Genomic DNA, 9,906 nt, shown 5'->3' on the forward strand with positions numbered 1-9,906 from the left:
CCACGTCGACGCCAAAGATTTATGGTGTTACAACCCAGTGGTCAGTAGTTTGCACTTTACGCTGGCTCAGTAAATACCAGGGACACACACCTCATCGATGTATCTGTTGAGAATGGATGTGTTTATTTTGAATTTGAGTATAGCACAGGGGGAGTCCTTGTGGATTATGTTCCTACACGCCTAAAGACAATAACTTGACTCTGTAGGACATTGTTCTCTGCACTTTCTCTGCTGTGAACACCGTCGCCGCTCGAGGCCTCACTTCATGCACGACAGCTTAAGTGTTTCTGCCGGGCTGGGCGACGAAATGAGGCCAGCCGTGTCATAATTATTGAGTGACTCCCCAGCCAGACACCCACTCGACTTTTTTCGGTTCACCGGGACACGAGGAGTTAGGGGACACTTAGGCCTTAGGGTGAAGGGACACTCTACCCTCCGCCGGATATCAGAAAAAGAATTTGAGATTTTGTGATGTCCTTATATTAGTGGTGCAGTGCAAGGGTGATGTTGTTTTCGACTGAGTGACACCGGAAGTGGGTTTTTTTTTTTTTTTTTTCTTTTTTTTCAGATATCAATGAATTAGGTTACAAAAAAAAGTGTAGCGCAATATTCCCACCACTTCAGTTATTTAGGATTTTAGGTCACACGATGTTCCCTTGTTTATGGGTCACTGCTATGTGGAGCAAGAAAACGGTGAATGATTATTTTGTGCTAGCGGAGCGAAATAAACACGAAGATCTAAATAAATAATCATCCCGTATAAGGTTAGATAATAGGCAATATTATTACAGTAACCAAGGTGACTGGGCGACGCCACAGGGGGCCTTGGTGATGCGCCCCCCCCCCAGGCCCCCTAGACGTATATGGCGTCATTGTGTGTCCTCTGCTCACCGGCGTCACCCAATGTACAGGTTGAAGGGCACAAGACAGAGAATGGTTGAATTACATCACTCGCCCTACAGCACTGGAAGATGGTGGCATGCATATCCCCGACTATCCATAACCCTCTTGCCCTTGTGTTCCTCGTGCGCCGGAATGCACACGTGCTGATCCCCTCGCCTTGAAGGCCGCGCGGGTCAAGAGAATAAGGATTCAACCTGAAGCCCCAGTGGACACGACAAAGATTCCTTGACAGTCACCCACGCCATCCCAGAGGCCCAGACAATAAGGAAACGAGGAAAATCTCAAGTCATGGAGGCATGATCACGAAGGACGAATGTTACGTAAATTTGTTGTTTTCCTATATGAGGTGGGGACTGACGCAGCGGTGACGTCACCGTGACGTAGTTCCGTGTGTCTGGGTAGTGGTGGAGGTCACCGCTGCCTTTCCAGTCCCGAGCAGCCTCGAGCCTCACTCAGTACCGAGACGCACGCGGAGGAGAGTAGTGGCGGGCCGCAGACCAGCTCGTTTACCCACTCGCTTTATCGTGTAGTGAGTTACCCAGTGTGCTGTGTAGTGTGCCCGCTCTCTAGGAAACGGCGACTTGCTTTTTTTCCGATCATTGTTGCATTGTTCTCAGAGGTGTGTCATGTGCAACTCAGCAATTTTCAACTATCGAGAGCTTACCTGAATGAATGGAACACGATGCTTAAACTGACATTCAGGACTGAGTGAACGCTTCCAGTTCAATGTACAACGTTAGAGAAGATAAGAAAACTCTCCCTCAGTTAGCTGAGGACGTTGTCGACAGTGAATATATGGCCCGAGGTGTTTGTGGAAAGAAAATTTGATTACGAACCTGAGTGAAGCTTCGACTAGTATTTTTCTTTCATGTCACATACTTACGACTTCGCTCAGGTGGGTTATATACTTGTATTTCGTGAATAAACACACTCCTAGGCAGCTGTTCGTTTTCCTCGTTTGTGAGAGCGTAAAGAACAGCCGAGAGTGACAGTCCAGCTGAGCCACAGACAGCCGGCAACGCCCTACATGAGTGGTGGTTGTGTTCACGACAGTCCCAAGGCTAATTGGTGGTGCGGTAATAGGCCGTGACTCGCTATGATGGTCCAGTGTTCGAATCTCCTGTGCGCCACTCAGAGAAATAGTAATCATCTTCACGTAAAATAGTTCCATCGTTCGACCTTGACCATTTGGCAGTTGGAAAGTAATGTCAAGTCAGTTATGCACGTGAGCCGAGCGTGTGAACAGAAAGGGGGAGGGAGGGAGGGAGGGAGCAGCACCTGAGAGAGAATGTGTTGTAATGTAATTTGTCGTATGTGATGTTTTCTCTCTCTCTCTCTCTCTCTCTCTCTCTCTCTCTCTCTCTCTCTCTCTCTCTCTCTCTCATGGATATTTTGTGGTGTCTAGTGAATTATGCGACACGCGAGCGGGTGGTCAATGTCACTCCTTTTTTTTTCTTTTTTTCTTTTTACTCTAGAAAGATGGTTTTTGGGTTGTATTTTTCCTAGCATAGTCATCGTCTTCGTCTTTTTTTTTATCAACATGAAATTGCAAGAGCATATTGGATCACGAACCAGAATATTCTCAAATCATAAGTAGCTACAAATTATTTTTTTCAGGATTCTTACTCAAATTGTCCGTAATAATAAATAAATGACAATTATTTTCTCGTTACAATGATGATCGTGGGAGTAACATGAGGGCGTAATGTAGGAGTTGGGCGTCATTAACATCGCTGGGGCCTATAACTGGCATATAAACTAGGGCTGTGTTGCTAATGAGCGTCCTTGGCGGCAGGTGTGAGGCACAGCGTGGGCAGACAGCATGGGGCGCGGCGTGGAGATGACGAGCGGCGGCAAGTGTGTCCGCTTCCTCATGTTCGCCGTCAACTTCCTCATCTGGGTGAGTATCAAATTTCCTGGAGTCATGTTGAATCAATGGTTGTGGCCCTTGAACAGCTACGCACCACGCAGAATGATATATGGGGCTGTACTGTAGTGCATTATTATATTACCACTAAGGAGCAAATCGTAGATATAAAACGGCAAAGTTTTGTTAAGATATTGAATGTTACCACTACAACAGGGAAGGAGTGAACAATATTTAAAGATCAAGTTAGAAGTAAAGCACATCCTAGCTGCTCTGTGCTCCTGCCTGCCCCTGTAGCCCCCAGATGCTTTACCGGGGTTGGTTTATGGGGTGATATTAACTGTGACATGTTAGAAATTATAGTATTTTTTGGGTCTTATAGAAAGCTATATAAATTATTTCAAGGTTAGGACATGACCTCTAAATAGTTATGTGCCTTAATTCTACCATTAACCCCGTTGTTCCACTTATCTTCGCGTTCTCAAGATGTTTAACTAGCTTGTCTGATCATGATTTATATACCAGGACAGCATCATTATACTTCCGCAGCAAATAACTTCATGAGTTAATATTGTATTCACTTGGAAATACACAACGTATAATGAATGCTTCATCTTGAACTTCCAGGTCGTAATTTAGGCACTTCTGTGTAACCTTGTATCTCAAATCGATAATCTTCTTGCTCAGGGCGAACACCACTGATTACCTTGTACAAGCCTATTTGTTCACCTGACATATCTGTAACTGGTCCTGGTTGATCTTCCCTTGTTTGTGCAGACAAGGTTAGCATCTTGTACATTTGCTGCAGCAAACAAACTTATTAATAGCATTATTTTCCACTCTTTTACTTAATTTTGTTCTTGTATTCTATAGGTTAGCATTGTGAAATCCCTGAAGCAGCACCCCCCCCCCCTCCCGACCCATTATCAATACCGCTGTATATTCTTCCATCACCAGTCAAGCTAACACACACTTGTTTTCCCTAGGTATCCAGCATAGTCATTCTTGTGTTGGGCATCTGGACCGTGGTGGACCGGCCCTACCTGGAGAGGCTGCTGGGTAACGAGATGTACATGACGGCCGCCTACATCCTCATCGCCACCGGCTGCATCATCTTCTTCATCTCCTTCCTCGGATGTTTCGGTGCTCTCAAGGAAGTCAAATGCATGCTGCTGACGGTGAGTGCATGGCTTACCTTGTGTTTTTGGAGGGTTCTCTCTCTCTCTCCAAATGTGTATATATCTATTTTAACGCATTATAACTCCACTGTGGTGTAGTGGTTAGCACGCCTAGCTACGAATCCAGAGACCCAGGTTCGAATCCTGGACTAGGCGGTCTGACCTCAACCCACCCAGCTGTTAAAATAAGAGAGGGAGGAAAGAGAAAGGTATGACAAATTAAACTTTTTTTTTTCTTGCAGTGCTTCATATTTTGTTTTCTTTGCAGTACTTTATTATCGTGCTGCTGCTGTTCATCATCCTGCTGATCGGCGGCATCCTGGGCTACGTGTTCAAAGACAAGGCCAAAACGTCCATCACCCACACCATGATGGGCACTATGCGAGACTACGGCACCGAGGGCAACGACCAAATCACCAAGGCCTGGGACGAGACGCAGCAGGCGGTGAGTGCGTCGCGAGGGAGGGGAAAAGGGAGGGTTCTCCAAAGTGTGGAAAGGGAGAAAGATAATGTAATTTGATGAGGAAATAAACTATAGAGAAGCGAAAGGAATGAAGGGAGAGGCTGAAAGAGGCAACTGAAGAATGAAGGAAAACATAGAGGAAGGTAATGGAGAGGGGAAGTAAGGGAGGAAAAGAAAGAGGGGAAAGGAAGGAAGACCCAAAATTTTTCTGTCCATCCAGCATTATGCACCTTTGGATGTTTTTAAGTATTAAGCTTCTGAACCATATGATTGCAGGGAGTGGCCACACCTTTAGTCAACAGTACAATGAATTGTAGTTTCTTTGTTCATTGTATCATCATGGTTAATATAGATTTATCATACCAATGCAAATATAGATTGTGTTCTTCGACTGTCAAGCTTATTTCAGAATGCCTGTTTCCTGTAGAGCAGGCTCTCCATGGGTCATCATCCCATTCTTCCACCTTTTATTGTATATCTGATTTGCTTTTGTCACATTCACAGATGAAATGCTGTGCCATCGAGGAGCAGGAAGAGTGGCTGAAGTACAGCAAAGTGTTCTCCACCACAGGCGACAGAATTCCTCAATCTTGTTGCCAGAAAGACTCCTCAGGAAATGTATGTACATTGGAGAAAAATCTGTAGTAGTATTGAAGAAGTGACCATGTGTTTTGTTACGAAATTTATTCATTTATTCTAGCATAGATTGAAATGTCTGTATTTTTCAGTGTATATAATTCATTTCAGGCCAATCAGTTGCTTTATTATTTAAGAAATTAAAACATTTAATTTCATGTTAGTACTACTAGTCCGAGTTGTACCATTGATGATAAAAACATTTTATGAATCTATATCATTATAGTGTTCAGAGGTGGATTATGAATTATGTAGGATAAGTAATATGAAATTGTTGTAGACAGCAACCACAACTACTTAACCTCCCCCTGGCTGTAATACTGTGTAGCTGCGAAGTTGTTAGACATAAGTCCTGATACAGTTACCTTTTGTGTATGATATTCAGTCAGTAAGACTATTATTTTCAATCATTGTAAAGACGGTATCACTAATAAATATCTATAATGGTTGCAGCTGCAGAACTGTCAGAGGGCACCAAATGAAAGCAACTCTTACACGGAAGGTTGCCTCGAGAAGTCTGTGGAGTTCGTTGAGCAGCATGCAGTCATCATTGGAGGAGTGGCCATCGCAGTGGCCTTGATCATGGTAGGTGAAGTGATGTGGAAGGTGGGGAAAGTGACAAATGAAATGTCTAGTAAACCTTTACACATATACATAAAGGAACTGAGAAAAGGGATTGAATGTTGCAAAAAAGGAGTGTATGACTGGACAAACTTGAGAATACCTGCCAAGGCCATTCATTCAAAGGGCATCGGAGATAGATGCGGACTTTTTTACCACATCTCTTGATGTACACAGTATACAGTATCACAGCAGCAATTGTTAATTACAAATGTCCAAAATCCAAACAAAGTAATACATTTAATTTATTTCTTCCAGGTCCTTGGTCTTATCCTGTCCCTTGTCCTCTTCAAGTTGATCAACTAGAATCTCTCAACTCTGTGGTGCAACTGCAGCAGTGCACAACGGAATATTTTTCCTATAATGGTTGGTTTTGGAAGCCAAGTGAGTGCCCTGTAAGGTAAATCACAATACACTGCATTGGCCTACTGACCAACCTGAATTTATATTTATAACCAATATTCTAATATGTCTGTCCTGTGTAAGGTAATCATCATTTACCCAGGTTATGAGTTACAAGTGCCTTTGTGGAGTTCCTCAATGCCATGAACTTCACACTTCAGCAAGACAAGACAGAATCTGTGAGTGAGTTACTGTTGCTCACTTCCTGGCTCGGTAATTTACATTTTCTTTATTTATTGTAAAGTATCTATTCCTCCCACCCCCAGGTTAATGGATCATGCTCATTTCTAACCCCCTTGAAAAACTAATACAGAATTATAACATGAATGGCATTTCATATCGGTAGAACAGGCACTCACTAGACCAGATCATGTAACTTTTGATATGGTGCCTGTGTTAGGTATTGGTGTGTCACTTCGGTGAAGGTCCATATTTTCTTGATATGGTTAACCCTTTTAGTCACTTTTCATGTGTGTTTGATTGGTCTTGTGATTTGTGTGGAGTTTTTAGTGCTTAAGGTTGAATGTTGCTGTGTGAGTTTTATAAACTTATTTTTTTATTCTTTTATTTCAATGGATTGCATATATGCATTTCCATAGCAAGACCATGACACATTTGGCATATCTACAGTCATTATTGTGATGGTAAATTTCTGTTTGTGAACGTTAATGAAGCATGTCTTTGAAAGCCAAAATTCTAACAAGGTTATAGTCTGGCTGTGGCTGTCTACTGTTGCATTTATACATCCAACTTTTGTTTAAAGTTTTGTGATTGGCTCCTACTTGAATTTCTAAACACATTAGATACCTCCTTTCTTTCAGACTTTCTCTTCAGTAAAAGCAGTTCTTAAACATCCCATTCCTTTCATCCACAAAAGTGAGCTAATCATTAATTATTTTAAAGACTTTGCATTCATTCATTTCAGTTTGTTGCCAAATGTGCGCAGTGGTTTTGTTTTTTGATTCTCAGTGAATTTTGTGATCATATCAGTATCTTTAGGGTCCTCTTGACAGCAGGGCACATCAGACAAGGCTGTGAAGTAGCTTGAATGTGATTGCCTTAGCCTGACCTCTGCTGGATTCCCATGGCTTGTTGAGAGAAGTTCATTATATAACATGTGCTTGCTGTGTAATTATATTGCTTAATGGCACATATGCCCTGAATTGTCTGAAAAGTGATTGTTGTCATTTGGAGATATTTGGTTATCATTTTCAAAGCTGCTTTTGATTTCCTTTGATGCAATTTCAAATAAGTAGCATTTTTTAAGCTGCTCTCTATCATTCATCCATGGCCTGAAGTTGTGGCTAGAGAAACAAATGAAAGCTAAGAGTTGAGATTTTTCCAACACAGAAGTATTGAATTCAATATGATATCAATGAGGCTGAGACGAATTTGTGTGAAGACAGACAATATATAGCTTTAGGATCCAAGTGGTACTGCTTCTATTGATATGGTTAGCAAGTGATTATGCTCCTCACTATACTGGCCACAACATTGTTATAATAACAAATTTCAATAAGTCTATTAAGGAAATTAGTTTAAACTCAAGGTCCTCAATCCCCAAACAGATGATGCACCCTCACAAATGTCACCTTTCACTGTGGGGTGAAATGGTTGGGACATAAATTATCTATATGGTTGCTCCTAACACTGAACCAACAAAAAATTATAAAATGGCAGTTTTATAGAAAGTGCCCTTCCCAGGGCCAGATTTAGAAGTTGCAGGGCCCTCTAAAGTACAAGGGACCCTATCAGGGCAACAGCTCATTGTGTTTGTACTATTTACCAGCTGCCCTGTTTGGCCCCACCCACACTATCAAACGGTGCCCAATGGGCAACACACGTAGAGCGTATTTTCTCGATTCTCAAGCAGTGTTATCAGGTGGAGCAGTTCCTGGCAGGCTCCACAGTATTGGGCAGTGCCCGGCAGACTGTGTACTTATAGGGCAAAGCCCACCAGGCACTCCTCAATAGTCTGGATTGGCAAGCAGAGGCATTTTGATGGTTTGCCCATGGTTTCCCTGCTTATGACATCTGCTCCTGCTTGCCACCCACCATCCAAATGTGTGTATTGGAATGGGATTAGGTAGTGGTGTTTGCTTGTCAGGCACTGCCCAAAAGTGAGATACCTAAGGTATCTCAGAACTTTTAGAGCTACAATTTGAAACTAGTGTATGTCCCCTATGGTGGTAATACCCAAATAGGCCTAATAGTAATATAGCAATCACTCTTATCTGAACTCAAACTATACAAATTTTGAAACTAACTCCATTTTAGTTCAGATATACGAGTGACTACTATACATCTAAATGGTGCATATTAGGCTGACGAATAGGGAAAGAGAAGAAAAATAGGTGTTGGACTAAGTTATGCTTGAGCTGGAGTTCTAAAGAAAGTTGTTGTCATTGTATGTAAAGAGCAGTGTAGGACCCCAGGCTGCAGCCCCACTCTATCCTACCCTAAATTTGGCCATGGTTCTTTCTTACACAGAACTAGATAGACTGCTGAAGAGATATTCTCAAGAATCTATTGCTATAATGATTATATTTCACATCTTTATACTCTTCCTGAAAATGTGGATTTCCTTGATAGCTTCAGTGTAGTAGCTTACTTACTGGCATCAAGGCCTATACAGCTGCCCTAGTACAAGCCACTTTTGTCGGTCTTGCCACCACCACCACTACCTCCTTGAAGCTTGAAACTCAACCCAACACTGGCCTACAAATGTCCTAAATCAAACTTCTGGGGTTTGTACAGTAGTTTTATACTGTACACACAGATCACTGAAATTATTAAATATTAGAATCAACCTCAATCTACAAACATTAGTACATCTAGTAGCTATAGAGTCTGTGAATTTTCAAGTTAGATAAAAAGTTGCCAACATTTTCCATTTTGACAAACCTTTGCAATGCTCTAAAAATGTCTTGCTAATGAAGCAGTTTTCTTTTGAGTTTGTTCTCATTTAAGGAAATTGTCTGTTGTGAATCTATATAAACACAAAGTCCTGTATTTACATTGTAAATCTATTACCATGTCCAAAGACTTAGTTGGGTAATTACAAATATGAAACTGTAGTTATTTGTAAAAAATCTATATTCTAGATTTAAGAAATGACTACTACAGAATGCCACTCTTCTTGTTTCTTGTGGTGCAAAAATAAATGTTATGTAAAATATTTGTACTATCTTATCCGTAATTGGAATGACTTAAGACCAGCCTTCTGAAAGAGAGGTAAGTACAATGGAGTAATAAAGTTTATATTGCTAATAAACTTACAGTAAAAGCAAAGTTTGGGGCATACCCCATAACTGCACTGACCTTTGAGCCTGTGGTGGGTAAGGACCCATTACACCAGGACACAGGGCCAGTGAGACATCCAAGTTACCACAGCTTATCTTCCCAAGGTTCCCCAGGTACCCATTTTGAGATTAGCCCATATAGGAGGACAAAGAGCTGGGTGAACTGCATACCAACTGCCCAGGTTGGGATTCAAACCCAGGCCTGCAGTTTCATAGCTAGGAGCACTAACCATTACACTAATCATACATAGGGAGGAAAGGAATGTTCAAGATACTGTAACCAATGATATAATTTGAATACCCTCCTCCTCTTGTCCTCTGCTATCATCTTAACATCTCATAACATGAACTTTCTCCAGGCTCTCACCCTTGCCTCAAAAAATGTATATAAAATTCTGGCAGGTTATGTAGGTTAGTGAGGTCATGTGTATTTAACCAAACCTGTGCTTACAATGAGCAGCTTCCCATATCATCACCAAGATGTCTTAATTTTATACCAGGAATACTGTCACAAACTGTATTCCCATAAGAAAA

General features: G+C 41.7%; 1 protein-coding gene across 1 annotated transcript; it reads left to right on the forward strand.

Moving 5' to 3' along the window:
- Positions 1–1,312: 1,312 nt before the first annotated feature.
- LOC127000024 (CD151 antigen-like) lies at positions 1,313–9,248 on the forward strand. Its single transcript, XM_050863416.1, has 7 exons — positions 1,313–1,432; positions 2,699–2,803; positions 3,757–3,948; positions 4,217–4,393; positions 4,916–5,029; positions 5,501–5,632; positions 5,927–9,248. The coding sequence occupies exons 2-7, from the start codon at positions 2,726–2,728 to the stop codon at positions 5,972–5,974; spliced, it is 741 nt and encodes a 246-aa protein (XP_050719373.1). The 5' UTR covers positions 1,313–1,432; positions 2,699–2,725; the 3' UTR covers positions 5,975–9,248.
- Positions 9,249–9,906: the final 658 nt, after the last annotated feature.

The sequence above is a fragment of the Eriocheir sinensis genome, chromosome 17 (genome assembly GCF_024679095.1).
Source record: "Eriocheir sinensis breed Jianghai 21 chromosome 17, ASM2467909v1, whole genome shotgun sequence".
Lineage (NCBI taxonomy): Eukaryota > Metazoa > Arthropoda > Malacostraca > Decapoda > Varunidae > Eriocheir > Eriocheir sinensis.